At 33.3% G+C, this 20,697-nt stretch overlaps 1 protein-coding gene across 2 annotated transcripts in view; it reads left to right on the top strand.

Annotated features, from left to right (window-relative positions):
• Positions 1 to 14,651, top strand: part of PKNOX1 (PBX/knotted 1 homeobox 1) — a 156,727-nt gene extending 142,076 nt beyond the window's left edge. For both annotated transcript variants that reach the window (XM_023498863.2, XM_003763382.4), the window contains one exon: positions 12,867 to 14,651. In XM_023498863.2, coding sequence (XP_023354631.1) covers positions 12,867 to 13,078 — 212 coding nt within the window. In that variant the 3' untranslated portion in view covers positions 13,079 to 14,651. The remainder of the gene's footprint in view (positions 1 to 12,866) is intronic.
• Positions 14,652 to 20,697: the final 6,046 nt, after the last annotated feature.

Here is a 20,697-nt window from a genome sequence, read left to right as displayed (position 1 = left end):
AGACTAGAGGTTTTTCACTATTCTGGTTGTCCTCCTCTCAATACCCATTACTTTATCAATATCCTTTCTAAAGATGTGTAAAGTCTATGGATTCTAAGAGAGCTAAAAAGGGAACCACATTCTAGGCATAGAAGACAATTCTTGTAAATATTTGCCCAGAAATTTGATATGAAATGGAATGTACAAGAGAGTAAGTAGACTAGTTTGTTTGGAATGTGGGAAACAAATGTGGAAAAGTAGATTGTGAATCGTGAAATGTTTTATAAACCAAACAGAAGCTTTATTTATTCTAAATAAAGAGAGATTCAGTGAAGCTTTTTTGTTAATTGTTTTATTTTTAGAATTCAATTTTTCATTTTCAGTTCTAAATTCTGCTCCCCCCTCCCACCTTGAGAAAGGTGGAAAGTAGAGCCCATTGCAAATATTTGATTTATACAAAACACATTTTCAGCATTAGTCATGTTCTCCTCCAAAAAGAAAGATGAAAAAATATGCTTCAATTTGTACTTGGAGTCCATCAGTTCTGTATCCAAATATGGATAAAATATTTCATCATGATTCCTTGGAATTGTAATAATTATTAAGTCTTTCAAAGTTAATTATCATTAAAATATTTCTTTTACTGTATAAATTGTTCCTCTAGTTTTGCTTACTTCATTTTGAATCAGTTCAAACAAGTCTTTCCAGATTTTTCTGAAACCATCTTCATCCTTTCTTATAGATCCAAATCGTATTATATCACATTCACATACCATAATTTGTTCAGCTATTGCCCAATTAATGATCTTCTCATACTCCAATTTTTTACAATTGGAGCTTTTTAAATCTTCATTTTTTCTTCTTTCTTTGATTTCTTTAGGGTATAGCAGTGGTATCTATATAGGTCAAAGAATTAATGGGTTAATAGCTTTTTAGTTGTAGTTCCATTGCATTTCCAAAATGGTTGACCTAGTTTACAGCTCCAAGTGCATTAGTATACTAGTTTTCACATATTACCTCCTCCGTTTGTCCTTTTCATTTTTTTTTTTTCTTTTTGGTCTTCTTAGCCAATCTAATGGGTATGAGATGGTATCACAGTTGTTTTAATTTGCATTTTTATCATTATTAGTGATTTAGAATATTTTTTTCTCATGACTATTGATACCTTAGAGTTCTTCCTCTGAAATTACTTATTCATATCTCTTATTATTTGGGGAATGGCTCTTATTCTTGAAAATTTGACTTAGTTCCCTATCTAACTTAGAACTGAGACATCTGAGAAGCTTGCTGCAGAAATGTCCCCCTAATTCTTAATTTTCTTCTCATTTTAGCTGCTTACAAAATCTTTTTAATTTTCTGTAATCAAAATTATTCCTATGAACTCTCTGTCTTTTCTTTGGTCATGAACTCTTTATGTATCGAACAAATAATTTCTTTCATGCTTTACGAATTTATGATACTGTGTCCTTTATGTTTAGAACATGTATCATTTGTAGTTTATCTTGGTGTAAATAGTTTGAGGTGTTTTTCTATTCCTAGCTTCTTCAGGAGTATTTTCCAGTTTTTCTAGACATTTTAGGCAGTTAGTGAATTTTTACCCTAATAACTCAGATTTTTCTGAGTTTACCACTCAGTTACGGTACTCATTTATTTCTATACTTTATGTATTTATATCAACTTTTCCTCTTCTTACCCAGTACCAAATTGTTTTGGTAATTACAACATTATACTATAATTTGGGATCAGTTTTGCTACAGTCCCTTCCTTTTCATTTTCCTCAGTGGTTCCCTTCATCTTCTCAACCTTTTGTTCCTCCAGATGAATTTTGTTATTTTTTTCTAGCTCAATAAAGTTTATTTGGGGAGAATAATTGGATTTCTATAGTACTATATGCTAGGCATTAGTGTTGTCTAATTTAAATGAGTGCATTAAATTAAGTAATATTGTCATTTTTGTTATATTGGCTTGGCCTACCCATCATCAGTTAATATTTCTCCATTTATTTAAATCTTTGAAAGAATATTTCATAATTGGGTTCATATAGTTCCTATATATGTTAGTCTTCATAGATAGATTCCAAAGTATTTTATACTGTCTGTAGTCATGTTCAATGGAATTTCTGTCTCTTCCTGCTATGTTTTTTTAATATTATAAAGAAATACGAAATAATAGTGTGTTTTTGTTTCCTATAATTTTGCTGAAATTGTTCAGTTGTTTCATTTAATTTTTTAGTTGACTCTCTAAGATATTCTAAGTAAACCATCATATCATCTGCAAAAAAACCCCAATAGTTTTGTTTCCTCATTATGTTTATGTAATTAGCATTAAGTTATTTAATTTCAAATTAAATTTTTATCAGTATTATAAATTTGGATTCTTTATTGAATAAACTTTTTATTACATTATGCTATAAAATAAACTTTATTACATTATGTTAGAAAAAGATATGTTTAATAGTTCTACTTTTTTGTACTTATTTGTGAGGTTTTATGTTACAGTATAATACAGATCAATTTTTGTGAAGGTACCATACACAAAAGACAAATAGGTATATTCCATTTTTATTCCCATTCACTATTCTTCAGTGGCCTATTATATCTAACTTTTCAAAAATTCCATTCAGATCCTTAACTTCTTTCTAGTTTTTTGTGGTTAGATTTATCTAGGTTTAAGAGGGATCAATTGAGGTCCCCCTGCTGTTATAGTTTTACTACTTATTTCTTCCTACAACTCCTTTAAATTCTGATTTAAGAATTTAGATGTTATGCCATTTAGTGCATACATTTTCAGAATTTATTATAATTCATTAAGTATACTTTTGCTTTTGCTTTGTCTAATATTGCCACTACCCCCTGCCCTTTTTATGTCAGTTGAAGCATAATTGATTCTCCTCCAGACCCTTATTTTAAATCTACATCTATCTTTCTGTTTCAGGTATATATCTTTTAAACAACATATTGTTGAGTTCTGGTTTTTAATTCATTCTGGTATCTTTCTTTCCATTTTGTGGGCAAGTTCATCCCATTCACATTTCACAGTTCTGATTGCTAACTATGTATTTCTTTCCATTCTATTCTTAATACTTCTCATTTTTATTTTGACTCCTCTTTAAGAGTCTGTTTTACTTAGGAGCACTTCCTCTCTAAATTTACCTTGCTTCTTATTCTCCAATTTCTTTCCTTCCTTCTTCCCTGTAGAGTAAGATGAATTTTTGAACCGATCTGGTCAGATGATGAAAGTAAGGCTTAAGTGTTGCCCGTTTTCCCCCCTACACTATCATCTCCATTGAATAACCTCTTCCTTGTATATCCCAAGAATGTCAGCCAATCTTTCCCCAAATTATTCTCTTTTCCCCTTTCCCAATGATTACTTTCTACCCATTTTTCCTTTTTTTGTGGAAATCATCTCTATATAATAGAAACACACCAAGGTCACCTGTCTAATTAAACTTCCCCTGGTGATGATAAAATTCTGAGAGATTATTCCTTATATGCGAATGTCAGCAGTTTATCTTTTTTTAGTTTCTTGTGATTTTTCAATCATGTTTTCTTTTTTATGCTTAACTTCTATATTTGAATGTTATACTTTATATTCAGTTATGGCTTTTTTATTATCTCCCTTTATTGATTATCTCCGGTCTCCCATGTATACAGGATAAATTGAGAATAATCAATAGAAGGAGGGGACTAGCATGAAGATGGATTATGAAAGATTTCCTGTAAACATAGGATTTTGACTGAGTCTTGAAAGAAGTCACAATGACCAGAAAGTAGCATTGAGCGGGGTGTCACCAAGACTGACAGTGAAAATGGTTGGTGTCAGGAGATAGAGTTATATTATTCAAAGAATAGCAAGAATGATGTTCATAGGAAATAAAGTGTAAGAAGAATGGAAAGATAGGAGGGAACCGGGTTATAGGTTATAAAGGGTTTTTAATGAAAAACACAGGATTTTATATTTGATCTTGGAAGTAATAGGAAGCCCATGGATTTTTTTCTTCCCCAGGGTATTTTATTTTTCTCAAATATATGCAAAAATAACTTTTGACATTCATTTTTTATTTTAAAAAGTATGTTTTAATCTTCATTCAGACTCCAATTCTTTCTCTGGAACTGGATAGCATTTTTTATCATAAGTCCTTTGGAAATGTCTTAGATCATTGTATTGCTGAGAATAGCTGAATCATTCACAGTTGATAGTTGTAAAATATTGCTGTTACTATGTACAATATTCTGTGATTCTGCTAATTTCACTTGCTTTCAGTTCATGCAAATCTATCCAGGTTTTTCTGAAAGCATCCTGCTCATAATTTTTTTATAGCACAATAGTATTCCATCACAATCATATATCTCAACTTGTTCATCCATTCCCCAGTTGTTGGGCATCACCTCAGTTTCCAATTCTTTGCCACCACAAAAAAACCTACCATAAATATTTTTGTAGATATGTCTTTTTGCTTTTTGCATCTTTAAGATACAAACCTACTAGTGGTATTGCTAACCCAAAATAGTCCTTTGGTGTAGTTATCCAGAATGGCTGAACCAGTTCACCAACCAAATGCATTAGTGTCTCAATTTTCCCACATCCTTTCCAATATTTGTAATTTTTATTTTCTATCATATTAGCCAATCTTATTGGTGTGACCATTGGAGTTTATTGAATAGGTAGGTGACATGGTCGGATCTGTGATTTAAGAAGATCATTTTGACATCTGAGGGAAATACAGACTGAAGTAGATTTGAGACAGGAAGACTAATTGGGAAGCTATTGCCATTAGTCATGATATGATGAGGTCTTGCATCAGGGTCATAACAGTATCAGAGGAGAGAAAGGAACACATATAAAATATATTATAAATGTTGACTATAGCTTGGAATGGAAGAGGAGGATGAAAGAGAGAATTGAGGAGTCAAGAATGTCCTTACAGTTGTGAACCTGGATGACTAGGAGGATGATAATGCTCTTAAAAATAATAGAATAGAAAGAAGACGACAGGGTTAAGTTTGCAAATGTTGCATATAAAAGTTCTGCAGGACACCCAGTTCAAGGTATCCAACAAGTAGCTGGAACATGGACTATGGAAGTTAGGAGAAAGGTGTGTTGCTGTTCAGTCATTTCAGTCATGTCTGAATCTTTATGATCCCATTTGAGCTTTTCTTTCTATTTTTCATTTTTTAAATTTTACTTTGATTTCTTAAATTTTCTTAAATTTTCTTAAATTTCTTAAATTTTACTTTGATTTCTCATAAAAGTCATTAGCTTCCATTTCCTCAGTTGTAATTTTTAAGTAATTATTTTCCTCAGTGAGCTTTTGTGTCTCCTTTTCCAATTGGCTAATTTTGCCTTTTAAGGCACTCTTTTCCTCATTAGCTTTTTGTAATTTTTTGCACTACTCTCAATTCTTTTCCTAATTTTTCCTCTCTCTTACTTGATTTTTGAAATTCTTTTTGAGCTCTTCCATGGCCAGAGACCAATTTTTATTTTTCTTGGAGGCTTTGAATATAGGAGCTTTGACTTTGTTATCATCCTCTGGACGTGTGTTTTGATCTTCCTTGTCACCATAATAACTTTCTTCAGAATTTTAAAAAATTGTTTGCTCATTTTCACTCAGCTTTTAACTCTTTGTTTAAGTGGGTCTCTGTTTCTAGAGTGGAGGGTGCACTGTCCCAAGCTTCTGTGGTTTTGTGCAGCTGTTTTCAGACATCCTTCTAGGAACCTGACCACAAGTCTTCTTTTTTGCCCTGGAATTGTCCCTGCTTCCACTGTAGCTGTAAGATCTAATGTGCTAGTGCTACTACTGGGCTTATATCCCAAAGAGATACTGAAGAAGGGAAAGGGACCTGTATGTGCCAAAATGTTTGTGGCAGCCCTCTTTGTAGTGGCTAGAAACTGGAAAATGAATGGATGCTCATCAATTGGAGAATGGTTGAGTAAATTGTGGTATATGAATGTTATGGAATATTATTGTTCTGTAAGAAATGACCAGCAGGATAAATACAGAGAGGCTTGGAGAGACTTACATGAACTGATGCTAAGTGAAAGGAGTAGAACCAGGAGATCATTATATACTTTAACAACAATGCTGTATGAGGATACATTTTGATGGAAGTGGATTTCTTCGACAAAGAGAAGATCTAATTCAGTTTCAATTGATCAATGATGGATAGAAGCAGCTACACCCAAAGAAAGAACACTGGGAAATGAATGTAAACTGTTTGCATTTTTGTTTTTCTTCTGTTGGAATCTTTACTAAAGTGTTAAGACATTTCTTTACAAAGTGTTAAAGACATTGGAGTTAATTTAATCTTAGAAAGAATTATTTTGGGCCAGAACTTGAAACAAGATACTAAGTGGAACTGATTGAACAATGCTTGTACTCACACCTTTAAAGAGCTCATAAGTATCTAAGTACTCAATGAAGTTCACTCCTTTGGGAGAGTTCAGGGCTGGCTTAGTCTGAATTCACACCTCCCTTGAAATTCTTAGGACCAGAGAGCACTCTGGGAGATAACCCATAATCCCTGCCTCGAGAAGGAGGAGTTAACCTTTGGGAGATAATATATATGGAGGAAGCTCTTGGAGCGAAAGAGAATTTCTCCAGAACTGAGACAGAAGACTCTGGAAGAAAAGACTACTCGCCTCAGACTGGAGATTGAGAAGCCACAAGTCAGAGCTGGCTGGAGGCTGAAGAAAGCAGAGACAGAAGCCAAGGACAAAGCTGCAAGATCTCTTGGAGCCAGGCAGAGAGATAGGCCTCAACTAACCGGGCTAATTTTGTAAGGAGAAATAAACGTTTGCATTTTACCAGAAATAAACGTTTGCATTTTACCAGCTGGCTGCGATTTTGGATTAATTATTGATTGCAACTGAGACTAAGGCTGCCTTCCAAGAAAAACCTCCACATTCTTCCTGGATTATTTCTAACTTCTGAATCCAATTCTCCCTGTACAACAAGAGAACTGTTCGGTTCTGCACACATATATTGTATCTAGGAAATACTGTGACATATTTAACATGTATAGGACTGCTTGCCATCTGAGGGAGGGGGTGGAGGGAGGGAGGGGAAAAGTCAAAACAGAAGTGAGTGCAAGGGATAATGTTGTAGAAAATTACCCAGGCAGACTATTTAAAAAAAAAAAAAAAAAAAAAAAAAAAGATTTAGTGTGCTAAACTGCATAGTCCTGCTTTGCTGACCTGGGGTGGGGAATAGGTGCTGGAATGGTCTACACAAGGACTGCATACCTGACTCCCACCCCATTGACCCAGATCCTTTCTGCTGACCTTCTAAGTCTTCCCTGGTGTCCTCAGGCCAAGAGGTCCAGAAGCCACCTGCACTACCTGCAAATTCAGACGGCTCTAGCATTGTGCACTGGACTCCCCTGTTCCACAGACCTTTTCTGCTGATCTTCCAGATTCTCCTTGGTGTATCTGGGCTGAGAGGTCTGGAAGCCACCAGGACTGCCACTGATTCAAAAGTCCTGCTTTGTTGACACTGGGTCCGAGGCTGCACTGTCACAACCTGCACCAGGACTGCATGCTGGACTCTCACCTAGTGTCATAGACCTTTTCTGCTGAGCTTCTAAGTTGCCTTCAGCTGGAAAATGTTCTGCTCCACCTTTTGGGGTGTTCTTATACCCATTTGGGGTTTTCTTGGCAAAGAAACTGGAGTTGTTTGCTATTTCCTTCAGCAGTTCATTTTACACATGAGGAACTGAGGCAAACAGGGTTAAGTATTGTGCCCCAGGCCACAGGTCAGTGACTAAAGCCTTTTTTGAACTCGGGTCTTCCTGATTCCAGATCCATCCCTCTATTCACTATACCACCTAGCTGTCCCAGGAGACAGATTAGGACTGGATAAATAGATCTAAGATCATATTTGATTAAGATCAAATAAACCGGGTATTGAATCCACTGGAGCTGATGAGATCATCATGCAAATTGATATAGAGGATAAATAGAATAAGACTACAACAGAAGCCTGAGGATCCCCACAGTTAGTAGGCACAGAACACTGAGAAGAAGCCATCAGACAGACAGGAGAAGAACCAGAGTAATTAGACTGTCACAAAAACCTAGAGAGAAGAGTATCAAGAAGAAGGTGATCAGAAGTATCAAAAGCTACAGCAAAGTCAGAAAAGATGAAGACAGAAAAGATCATTACATTTAGCAAGTAAAAGATCATTGATAACTTTGAAGAGATGATTTTCAGTTGCTCTGTAAGATCAGAAACCAATCTGCACTTAGAGAGAGAGGTAAGGGAATGGAAGCACTGATTATAGATGGCCTTCTCCAGGAATATAGCCACAAAAAGGAGGAGAGCTGCAGGAAGATATCTAATGAGCATGGCTGGAATGAGCAAAAATAATAAGAAAAAGTAGAAACTAAGGGAAATATTTAAATCTGAAAAAGCACCGGTAAGCAAAGGAAATCATCTAGAGATATTATAGTAATCCAGATAAGAGATGGTGAGCATCTGGTTATGTGATTGGAGAGAAGATGGATTCACAATACATTCAATAACTGACAAGATTTGGAAACTGATTGGACATGAAGTAAAGGGAAGAATCGGTGATAATGCTGGAGTTGTGAATCCAGATGATAAGGAGGATATTGGTCCCCTTAACATAGAGAAGGAAGAGAGGAAGGGGTTTTTAGACTTGTTAGATCTGAGATGCCTACCATCCTTTTGGAAGTGGCCAGTAGGCACTTGAATATACAGTTCAGGAGAAAAACTGGAGCTGGATATCTAGATCTAGAATTCATCCCTATAATATTGACTACACTACAGTATCGGATACTATAGGGGGAGTAATGAGATCACTTCAAGCAGTGAATCAGGGAACACAGTAACTGAAGAGACATAGTGAACAGAGCCCAGGATTTGGAGTCAGGAAGACATGAATTCGAATCCTTCCTCAGACACTCTATGGACTGGTCACTTTCTGCCTCAGTTTCTTTGTCTGTAAGCACCTACTTCACAGGATTGTTATAAGAGTTATATATGTAAAACACTTTGCAAATGTTAAAGTGATAAATAAATGGCAGCTGTAATTAGGAATGAAGAGAAGAGTACTCAGAAGTAAACAGGTGTGAGATGTCATTTGTAGACAATAGAATGAGAATGATGAACTAGCCAAAGAAACTGAGAAGGAATATATGGACAGATGAGAGGAAAATTTAAAGCCAATAGCAATTGTGTACAGTATTTAAGAAAGTGGGTATGGTTAATAGTGTCAAATGCTACAGACAGGTTAAGGATAAAGACTGAAAAAAGACTATTGAATTTTACAATTAATAGATCATCTTGGGGAAGCCATGCCTTCCTTTGTCCTTTCAAAATTTTCATTAGTTTTGACTACAACATTATACTATTAGCTCAATTCCTCCCAGCTTCTTGCTATCTGAAGATATAATGAGCATAACATTTATGCATTTATCCAGGTCACTGATTAAAATGTTCACCAGCGCAGGGCCAAGTACAAGTCCCTGGAGTGCTTCCTTCTAAAAGTTGACATTAAACCATTAATAATTAACTACCAATCATTCAGCTAGATCCAAATCCTTTGAACTGTGCTATTATCTAGCTTTCATCTTTCCATGTTTCCACAAGATGAAGAAGATAGTGACTAGAGACACGGAGGTAAGATTCTGAAATGCTTTATTATATACTATTTTGCTGAAATCTAGGTGCATTTTTCTCTTTAGCATTTCCATGAGCTAAAAGTTTTGTAACCCCATTTTTTAAAAAAGAAAGAAAAGAAAAAAAGAAAAGGAAATGAAGTTACTTTGTTCTTGCTGTAGCTTTGCAAACTTTTTATTGTCATTACTTCTTGCTTCTTAACCACCTTTTTAAAAATAATTCATTCTAGAATTCTATCAAAAATCAATATCAACTGTTAGCTATTAACATTATTTTTTTAAAATTCTGATAATATTTGCTTTCTCCAGTCCTGTGATAGCTGTCCCTTTCTCCAAGGTTTTTCACATGTTACTGACAATGGCTTCAGTCATGTTTTTAATTATTTCAGTTTATGTGGGCCAGATAACTTGAATTTATCAAGAGCAGCCAGGTACTTATCATCATCCTCTCTCATCTTGGAAATTAACTCCTTCCCTCATAACTATTTTTTGTTCTATCCTTTCCAGGCAACAGATCCTTTTCTTTGGCTGAGAAAATTAGCAAAGTAGGGGTGGAACAACTTGGCCTTCTCTCAAGTCCAGTTACTGTGGAATAGAAGTTCTGTCTTCTTGGATTATCTTTTCTTACTTTTTGCTGCCCTGAGCTTTCCTCAACAAATTTAGGTCTTTCTCAGTTTAAATTCTAATTCCTAATATCATTCTTGCATTAACTTCCCTTGCATCCATCTTCTTTATATGTCTTTTTAAAAATTTTAAATTGGCTGATGAATTATCTGATCAATCTCTTCTGGCAACTCATTTTTTTCTCATCTGAATTGTTTCTACATCCTTCATAAAAACCTTTCCTGATTACTCTAATTGTTTGTATTATCTCCCCTATCAAATTATCATATGCATTCTTGTTTGCATGTTTTCACTTCATTCAATGCTCTTGAGGGCAGATTTTATTAGAGAATGGAATTCTCTATCCCGTGCCTTGCTTAGTGCAATAGTAGATATAAATATATTTGTCATTGATAACTTCCTCTACGAAAGATCTATGGAATAAAGTATGCAAGAATTACAAAAGGTAAGGAGAACATGAATAGATTAGAGTTTGTACTTATGAATGGCAAATTCTGAGCAATAAGATTGTAGTTCTTTGGGAGAAACAGCAGTGCTTTAAAAAAAAAGTTCTGAACAAAGTCAGAATTTAGCTAGTATTTGATCATATGCAAATAATTTTATTTCAGTGAACCTCAGCTTTTATTGTTGTTTAGTTGTTCAATAATGAATAACTTCTCATGATTCTGTAGACCTTAGTGTGCTAACCAAGCCTTTCTATTTTCCACTATCTCCCAAAATCTGTACTGCTTCATGATCATTGTTTTCTTTTTTTCTAATTTTTTTTATTATTATAATAACTTTTTATTGACAGAACCCATGCCAGGGTAATTTTTTTTTACAACATTATCCCTTGCACTCACTTCTGTTCCAATTTTTCCCCTTTCTCCCTCCACCCCTTCCCCTAGATGGCAAGCAGTCCTATCTATATATGTTGAATATGTCGCAGTATATCCTAGATACAATATATATGTGCAGAACCGAACAGTTCTCTTGTTTCTCAGGGAGAATTGGATTCAGAAGGTATAAATAACCCAGGAAGAAAAACAAAAATGCAAACAGTTTACATTCATTTCCCAGTGTTCTTTCTTTGGGTGTAGCTGCTTCTGTCCATCATTGATCAATTGAAACTGAATTAGGTCTCTTTGTCAAAGAAATCCACTTCCATCAAATTATATCTTCACGCAGTATCGTTGTTGACGTATATAATGATCTCTTGGTTCTGCTCATTTCACTCAGCATCAGTTCATGTAATTCTCTCCAAGCTTCTCTGTATTCATCTTGCTGGTCATTTCTTACAGAACAATAATATTCTATAACATTCATATACCACAATTTACCCAACCATTCTCCAATTGGTGGGCATCCATTCATTTTCCAGTTTCTAGCTACTACAAACAGGGCTGCCACAAACATTTTGGTACATACAGGTCCCTTTCCCTTCTTTAGTATCTCCTTGGGGTATAAGGCCAGTATGCTCATTGTTTTCATGGAACTTTTTACTTCATTCTCTGCTGTCCCCTCTTCCTTTTGCCTTTGGGGTATAAGGCCAGTATGCTCATTGTTTTCATGGAACTTTTTACTTCATTCTCTGCTGTCCCCTCTTCCTTTTGCCTTTAATATCTCCTAGCCTTGGGATCTTTTCCAATGAGTACTATTTTTTCAATATGTTACCAAAGTATTGATGCTTCAGTTTCAGTATTTTTCCTTCCAGCGAATATTTTGAATGAATTTATCTAAATATTGACTTATTTTCTCTAGTTGTTATCCACAAGACTCTCAAAAGTGTTCTCCACACTTCAATTGAAAAGCATCAATTTTGCGGCACTCAGCTTTCCTTATTCCATCTCTCACAGCCTTACATTGTTACTAGAAGAACAAGAACCATAGCTTTGACTCTACAGACCTTTGTCAGCAGGGTGATATTTCTGCTTTTTACTATGTTGTCCAGACTTGCCCTAGTTTTCCTTCCAAGAAACAAGAATCTTTTAATTTCATGGTTGCAGTCTCTGTATGCAATGATCTTTGAAGCCAAGAATATAAAATCTGGCACAGTTTTCATTCCTTCCATTTCTCTTTGTCAGCAAATGATGGGACCCATTGCCTTGGTTTTTGTGATATTAAGTTTCAAGCTAGCTTATACACTCTCTTCTTACAATCTCAACTTCCTCACTTATAACATGGAAATAAAACTTTTAGTACTTAAAAGGAAAGGGTTGCTGTAAAGATCAAATAATATGTAGATATTATATCCATACTGTATAGATGTAATACGTAGATTTTTGTAAAGCATTATGTAAATCATAGAACTTGATATTATTATTATTTCTTGATTACCCCCCTTAAAATAAGGTTGTATTCCCTATTCACTAGCTCCCTATAGAAAGAATCTTGCTTATGTATAAAACATACCAGAATCAATATAACATGACTCCATCTTAGTAGTTTTGTGTGTGTTTACATATATTTGTTTACATATATGTTTACATATATTTGTGTGTATTCATATAGAAAATTTTATTACAATTTATAAGAAATTTTACACTGGTATGTTATGTACTTATTTATACTAAAGGTCCATAGTATGTTGTTTCTTTAAGAGTACTAATCTTAAAATAAATGTTGAATATAAATTTATCCCCCAGGAGCGGTTGTGACCATTACTGCACCAGTTAATATGAATGTGGACAGCCTCCAATCTCTGTCATCTGATGGTGCTACATTAGCAGTGCAACAAGTCATGATGGGAGGACAGAGTGAAGATGAATCTGTGGATAGCACTGAAGATGATGGAGGAGAACTCACAGCAACGAATATTAGTGGCCTGGTATTGGATAACAGTGATTCTCTGCAATAGGAAGCCAGAGAATGTGACCATAGTTAGAGGGAAAAAATGGACTTGACTGACTTTTTATAGTTTGCACAGCAAACATTTTACACAAGTTTTATTTCTAATGTTTTATATGTAGATATAGAAGGGTGCACTTTTTGTATTTCAAGTAAGCTTAAACAGTCTTTGCAGGTACAGCAACTTCTTTCAAATGTGTGTGTGGTTTTTTTTTTGTTTGTTTGTTTTGGGGGGGTTTGAATTTTTCTTTAAAGGTTTAACTCTAATATAATGAATGACAAACATCCCTTGAGTCCCTTTATTATATCAATGGAAAGTGCTACCATTTTCTAAAGAATTATGCTGTTTTAATTTTTCTGTCTACTTTAAAGCAGATTCTCAATGGGCTAATTTAAATCTATAGCCAGTGAAATTGGATTATTACATTAGGCCCAACTATTTAAAAGAAGCTTTTGCACCTTAAAACTGCCAGGATGAGGTGAACAGCAACATACCAGTATAAAAGAAGTATGATTAAGCTGTGTTTGTATGGAATTTTAAAATAAGCTTAATTTCTCTCATTCAGTGAGCCTGTTTCATTTGTTATTTAAAAAAAAAAAAAAAGAAAAAACCCTCCTATATTTACTTTGTTGGAATTATTGGATAAACACTATTTTTATAAATTGGTTACTAATTGGGATTATGGTTATATTGAACATAACTTCTAGAAAATAATACTTATTTAGTATTTCAAAATGGAAGTTTCTAAACTGACCAGGTTTAATGAACCTGCCAAAAGTTAGTATTCCATGGTTCTCAGAGTATATCTCAGATGTATCCCAGAATAATAATTTACATTTAGTAATGAAGCAAAAAACAGCAACTATTTAGTGAAATTTTTAGTATCTTCAAATACTAGTTTATGTGTTACGGCCAGATTAATTTCACACTTGATCTAAACCTATCTAAAGATATTTGCTAAGTATATATTTAAGTAAATTAAATGAAAATGGTGCCCAATAATTGATCTTAAATAACCCAGTGTCCATATTTTTTCTCATTTAAATAATTTTTATTAGTTTTCTGTCACATTAACCATGTTGTTGCTTTGGAGTTTAAAAAAAACAACAACAATGCCATGTAAAATATGTGACATTCTCTTCAGATAGTTCAGGACACTAGGATAAATAGCGAACAATTTCCTGCAAGTGATTTTAAAATATTCTTAAACTAGTGATAAAAAATTAATTTCATTGTAATTATGGTTTGATGATATATTTTCCTTCCAGTCATCTTTCATTTTTGGTGGTTGTTCATGTGCAATTATTTGGTTTTGATCCTGAAAATCAACATTTCTTCATTATATCTTGTTTTAAACATGACTTATAGATACTGTCAACTATTTTGAAGTCTCAAAATCATTTTCCTCTCATGATCTTATGGTAATGCTGGATTTGGAATAATACTAGAGCTTTCAATTTCTGAGTTGACATGTAACTAATGAAAAGAAAAAAAATGTTTATTCTTTTTTCTCCCAACAACCCAACCTATTTCATAGTGCAAAAAGACATTCTTTAAATGATTTAAAAAAAAAAAAAAAAAAGCCAAAATGAACTTAATTTGTTTACATGACATAGATGTATGGTTTGGATATTATCAGTTCTTGAGATGGAACTGTAGCCAACTGGTCATTGAACTAAAATTATAATGAAGTACTTTTTAATGAAGATTTGGTTTTCTGGTACCATGTTTCCCCCAGTAGATATTAAATTTATAAATTATTCTTCGTTAAATTACTGCATATACTTTTAGCCTTCTAAAAGAATTGTTTATTTTAAAGACTATTTCAAAAACAAACTTAAAATTACTTAGCTACTCAATTTAACAAGGAAAGAAATACACTTTTTAAAAGCAGGAATTATTTTCTTATAAATTTTATTAAGGTAATTAAACATGTGTGACTAAAACCTCATTTCTTTTATCAGCTTGATTTAAACTCTTAAATTGCCTAGGTTATTTTTTTTTTAACCAGAAACTATTTCTTCCATTTGACATTATTCCCAGTATTCTTTACTAGTTTTTTGATTCCAATTTTGAATGTTTACTTTTTTAATTATTCCAGATATTTGGAAATCATGTTAAATTTAATAGATACATTACATTGTAAGTTAAGGGTGCATTGTGCTTTATTGGAGTGCCAAACTAGAATAGTTTGGAGAATATAAAAGTTATTTTCATTTTGCAAATTGGGAATCAGAGTTCAACAAACTTTAGTGATTTGAATAGTGATTCAGGCTAAGTGAATGTTATTTTTTTTTCTCCCTTGCTTTTTAAAAAATGTTTGAAATAGTTTCCCTTCAAACCAAAATCCTCAATTACCACTTTAGAAGACTAGGCAAAAGATAAATTTAGGTTTGGGGGCACATGCCATAAGAAGCCTTTAATCATCACTACTAATATGCTTTCAACATACTTTTATATATGATAAGCAGTTTTTGTTTTTCCTTCAGTAATTCAATCAGTATCTCAAAAACATTTCCTTTCCATCCATTCCATGGAACTAAGAGAATCTATGAGATATATTTTTGAATGAACAAATTGAATCCCAAACTCTATTCTTAATTGAAATCTTTACCATAGGAGGATCCTTCTAAATGTGTTTTAAAGTCTGATTTCTTAAATTTTGTTATTGATGTTATTGTTACTGTTGTTCCCTCATAGATCAAATGAGTTAGGTTGGCTTTGCCAAACCCAAATAAAACCCTTAACTGCTGGACTTGCTTAACTGCTTCAGTGTTTTGGGGATTTTTCCCCAGGTGGTGAAATATATTCTCCTTTTATCCAGTATGTGAAATAAACTGGGAAAGAGCACAAGTATGCTGTTTAGACAGACTACCAAATATTTTTATTGGTAACCTGTTGTGTGAAAGCATACAGCATTCTTTCTTATGAATTAGTTCCTTGTAATCTGTTAAATGATCTTTGTTTCTAATCTGTGTGAGAAAGAAATAGGGCACTTTTTTTTTTTTTTTAACACAAATTTAAGCCTACCATCCAATCTTTCGTCCATATAGAGGGCTGTCTGGCAAATAGTGACAAAAATATTCCAGCAATCTTTCTTTGTTTTAAATATATTTGGTCTATGAAACTGACAATCTTTAAAATGTGAATACTGTAACATTAAGTTTTTCTTGGATTGTTTTCTTTAAAAAAAGATTTTTGTGAAGCAACTGATTTATCAAAGAAAATAATTAAAAATAGAAACATGCTCTGTGGATGATGTATTATTACATGAAAATGAAACACATGTCCTATTTTAAGTAAAGCATTCAAATTATTTTATAACTCGGTCTCTTGACATTTAGGAATTTAGCATAATTCCTGCACATAACAAAAATTAATGTACAACTATTATTGGGATTATTGGGATCAAATTATATAATTACAGAATCTCAAAGCTAGAAAGAACTCAGATCCCATCAAATCTAAACTGCATTTAAACAAGAATCTTTCTATTAAATACCCAACAAGTAGTCATCCAGTTTTTGTTTCAAGATGCCCACTAAGGGGAAATCTTATGCACCTAGTATTTTATGTACATGTACAAACGTGTTTTTAACATTCCTCACTGCCTCTTGGAGGCATAACTTTTGGATAATCCTCCTTGCTAGAAACTTTTTCCTTACATCAAGATATAATTTGTATCTGTAATTTTCACCCAATGTTCCTGATTCTGCCCTCTGGGACCAAGCAGAACAAGTCTGGTCTCTCATTCTTCCCTTGGAAATGGTCCTTCATTACTGGAAGGTTATCTTATCTTCCCTAAGTCTTCTCTACTCCAAGAAGAGAATCTCCACTTCTTCCACAGGTCCTCATATGGTATGATCTTCAGACCCTTTTTACCTTGAAACCTACTTGCCCTTCTTTAGACACTCTGCAGCTTTTTGAAGTCCTTACCAAACTGTAGTACCCAGAATTGAAACCAACACTGAAAATGATAGTGATACTATTTCTAATTCTTCTATTTCAGAGGCCAATGGGTTTTCACTATGCAAAGAAAGAAGGGGAAATTTGATTTTGAAAAAGTTTTGAAAAAAATTAAGATGGGGATAGGGAGCAACTTAGATTTGGACCAATAATTTCCATGGTACAGGAAATTCTAAGACAAGGAAGCTCACTCTACTAATGCATACCAGTTGGCTTCTTAAGGTCTTCAAAACTTGTCTAGAACACTGAGAGTATAATTGATTTATCCCAGCTCACATAAATGATATGTGTCAGAGGCAGAAGTTGAACACAGATCTTTTGATTTCAAAGCCAGCTCTATTCACTGTGCTGCTAAATTCAAGTTCAAGATAACAGTAGCAAAAAATACTGGAAAGTTTTTTTTTTGATTGAACAATAATGCTTTTCCTACTTTGTATTAAACAAATAGCTTCAAAGAATATCTATGAAAAATCATTCATTGTGTGGGAGTCCTTGAAGAAACATTCAGGCCTTTAAACAAAAGAAGTTGGTTTTCTTAATCCTAAGAATCCTTCCTTGTAATTCTTACCAGACCTTTAATGTTATTTGAAAAACAATCTTTATTTCCAATTTTTAAAATATCCTCCCAAAATAAAGTTAAAGAAGATATTTGTTATGTGATGATCATTTTCTTGTCAGGGACTATATGTAAAAAGTTTATAATTTGAAAGAAATAAACATTCTTTCATTTATAATGGGCTATGTTAAACCACTTGTAGAATATGTACCAGATTTAACAATTAAAAAGATATCAACAGGCTATAACTTGAGTTGAAGCTAATAAGATTAAATGTAATAGTGATAAATATAAAGACCTGTGAAACTGATTTTTTGAACATAAGTACAGGCTTAGAAGGAAAGGTTTATTTTTTAATGATGTATATTCTATTATATTTTTATTTATTTAAAAAATATTTCCTATATATTTTAATATTTTTTATTTTGAGTTCCAAATTCTCTCCTTCCCTCCATTTTCCCCCATCCATTGAGAAAACAAGCAATATGACTCAATATATATGTGAAATTATGCAGAACATATTTCCATATTAGTCATGTTGCCAAAAAAAGTAAGAAAAATTAAAAAGTGAAAAAATGTGCTTTAATTAACACTAAATTAATATTTTATCAGTTCTCTTTCTGGAGGAGGATAACATTTTTCATCATGAGTTCTTTAAAATTAACATGGATTATTGTATTGAGCAGAGTAGTTAAATCTTTTACAGTTACCATTGCAACATTAACTGTTACTGTGTACTGCTTGTTCTCACTTCACTTTGCATCAGTTCTTGTAAGTGTCACCAGCTTTTTCTGAATCTGTCTATGGAGATGATAGCCAATGCTGGATGGACAGCATCCAGATGTTTTAAAGAATTACAATCCCAATATGAGAGAGAAGAAAATAATATAAATATTAAAATAAAAAACCTCTACTTTTTTCCTTCTTTGTTTCAAGAGAGTTCCAAGAAGAAAAACAAAGCTTTTAATTAAGATTAAAAGAAGGAAAACTGAAAAGAAAAATAGAATAAGAAAAATACCTTGAGATAATCAGAAATATGTATTTCTATGATCACATAAAAATTTGCCATTCTGTAATAAAGAATGATAACTAGATATTTGTGTAATACTAGCTACTTACAAAGTATTTTTTGTTCATTAGTTTATTAGAAGTTGGAATTAAAGAATTTCAAATGGCACCTTAGGGTCCGTTCAGGACAGCCTGCACCTGAAATAGAATTCCTCTACAATACATCTAGCAAATGGTTATTCAGCTTTATCTTGAAGGCTCTGGAGGAAAACAAACTATCTCACAAAGGCAGCTACTTCTGCTTTTAGATCATTTTTATTTTCAGGAAATTTTCCTCAGATTATCTCTAAATTTGCCTTTTGGCCTTTTTGACTCCATTGCTCCTGGTTCTTTCCTCAATCCCATGTTGTCCATGGCAGTCCTTCAAAGAACTGAATACAGCAGCTTTCCCCCCTAAGTCTTGTCTTCTCCTCGAAAAACATGTTACATAAACTGACCCTTCACCATTTGAATTGACCTTCAAATGCTCTCTATCTCACCAGCATCCCCTGATGTGCGGCAGCCAGAACAAAGTAGTAATCAGCTATGACCCGAGCAGGTCAGAGCACAATGGGACCATCCTCTCTCCTTATTCCTGAAAGCTATACCTTTCAATATACCCTAAAACTGCATTAGCTTTCTTGGTTGCTGTTATCACACTTTTGCACCTTGTGAACTTGGAGTTCACTAAAATTCCCAGAATCTTTCAGATTAACTGATTTCTAGCCTTGCCTCTTTTTTTTGTAAATATGGATGTTTTTAATCTAAATATAAGGTCTCTTAAATTTAATCTTGCTTTATTTATGAGCATCGGTTGAAAGGACTGGGACAAAAATATTGGATATCTTCAGAAATATTTGAAGGGCTACGATTGGGAAAGAGGGACTAGATTTGTTATGTATAAAAATGGGAGTAAAACCAGGAACAATTAGCAAAAGAGACCAATTTAGAATTATGCTAGAAAACGCTGCAATTAGAGACATACAAAAGTATAAGTGGCTACCTTAAAAAGTTGGTAAATCCTCCTTCAAGCAAAACTTTGCTGGATGACCATTTGTTGGTTATATTATAATGCATGATTACAATCTTGAATGAGTTGAACTAAATCAACAGTCAGCAAATTACAGCTAATAGGTCAAATATGGCTCTAAGGATAGTGTTTATATTTTTAAGTGGTTTTTAAAAATCAAAAGAATATTTTATGATATATGAAAATCACAAGAAATTCAAATTTCATTATCCATAAACAAATTTTATTGGAATAGAGCCATGCCCCTTTGTTTACATATTGCCTATGACTATTTTTGTGCTGCAGTGTCAGAGTTACAGTTGCTACAAAAACTGCATGTAATGTTCCCAGCCCTATTCCTTGTCTCACTACGAATTGCAATGACAGATATCACTTGACAATGTTTCCTAGTACATATATATCAGCATACATACCTACATACAAACACACACACATACATACATATGTATAATTACTAGCACATATCCCTCATGTCAAAACAGAAAATTGGATTTCAAATGTCATACTTTTAAGGGACAGTGGAAGGTGGATTATTTTATTATCAAATTGATGGCAAAACTTTGTGTTTATTAAGGAGTGACTTAATTATGCTAAGAGGATATGAAATACATCCATGTTACTAGATTAAACATTCATCACATTATTGTTACAAAGTACATTTCTGAGCAGTTCATTCGTTGGTCAGGCAAAATTTCTACTTATAGTGAGTTAATTAAATCACATTTGATTGCAGCTGCTGAATAAATGTGTCCACAGAAAATAAACTTATTTAAGACCATTAACCTTTCAGCTCAATTAAGCCCATATAATCATGGATTGATAGCAGTGTTTGGCTTCTCTATGTGAAAAGACATTTTTTTAAGATGAAATATGTAAAATATCATTACAGATCAGCATTAACAAGTGTCCATTTGCAATTGATTTTGATGACAGGAACATTAACTATTGAACCTCATTTAAGTGAAACGTTGCCCTCCTCCTCCCAAATTCCATTTTTTATCATTATTAGACCTGTATTACAAAAAATGT

The sequence above is a fragment of the Sarcophilus harrisii genome, chromosome 3 (genome assembly GCF_902635505.1).
Source record: "Sarcophilus harrisii chromosome 3, mSarHar1.11, whole genome shotgun sequence".
Classification (NCBI taxonomy): domain Eukaryota; kingdom Metazoa; phylum Chordata; class Mammalia; order Dasyuromorphia; family Dasyuridae; genus Sarcophilus; species Sarcophilus harrisii.
Note: the sequence above shows the minus strand (reverse complement) of the source record. Positions and strands in the feature narration are given on the sequence as shown.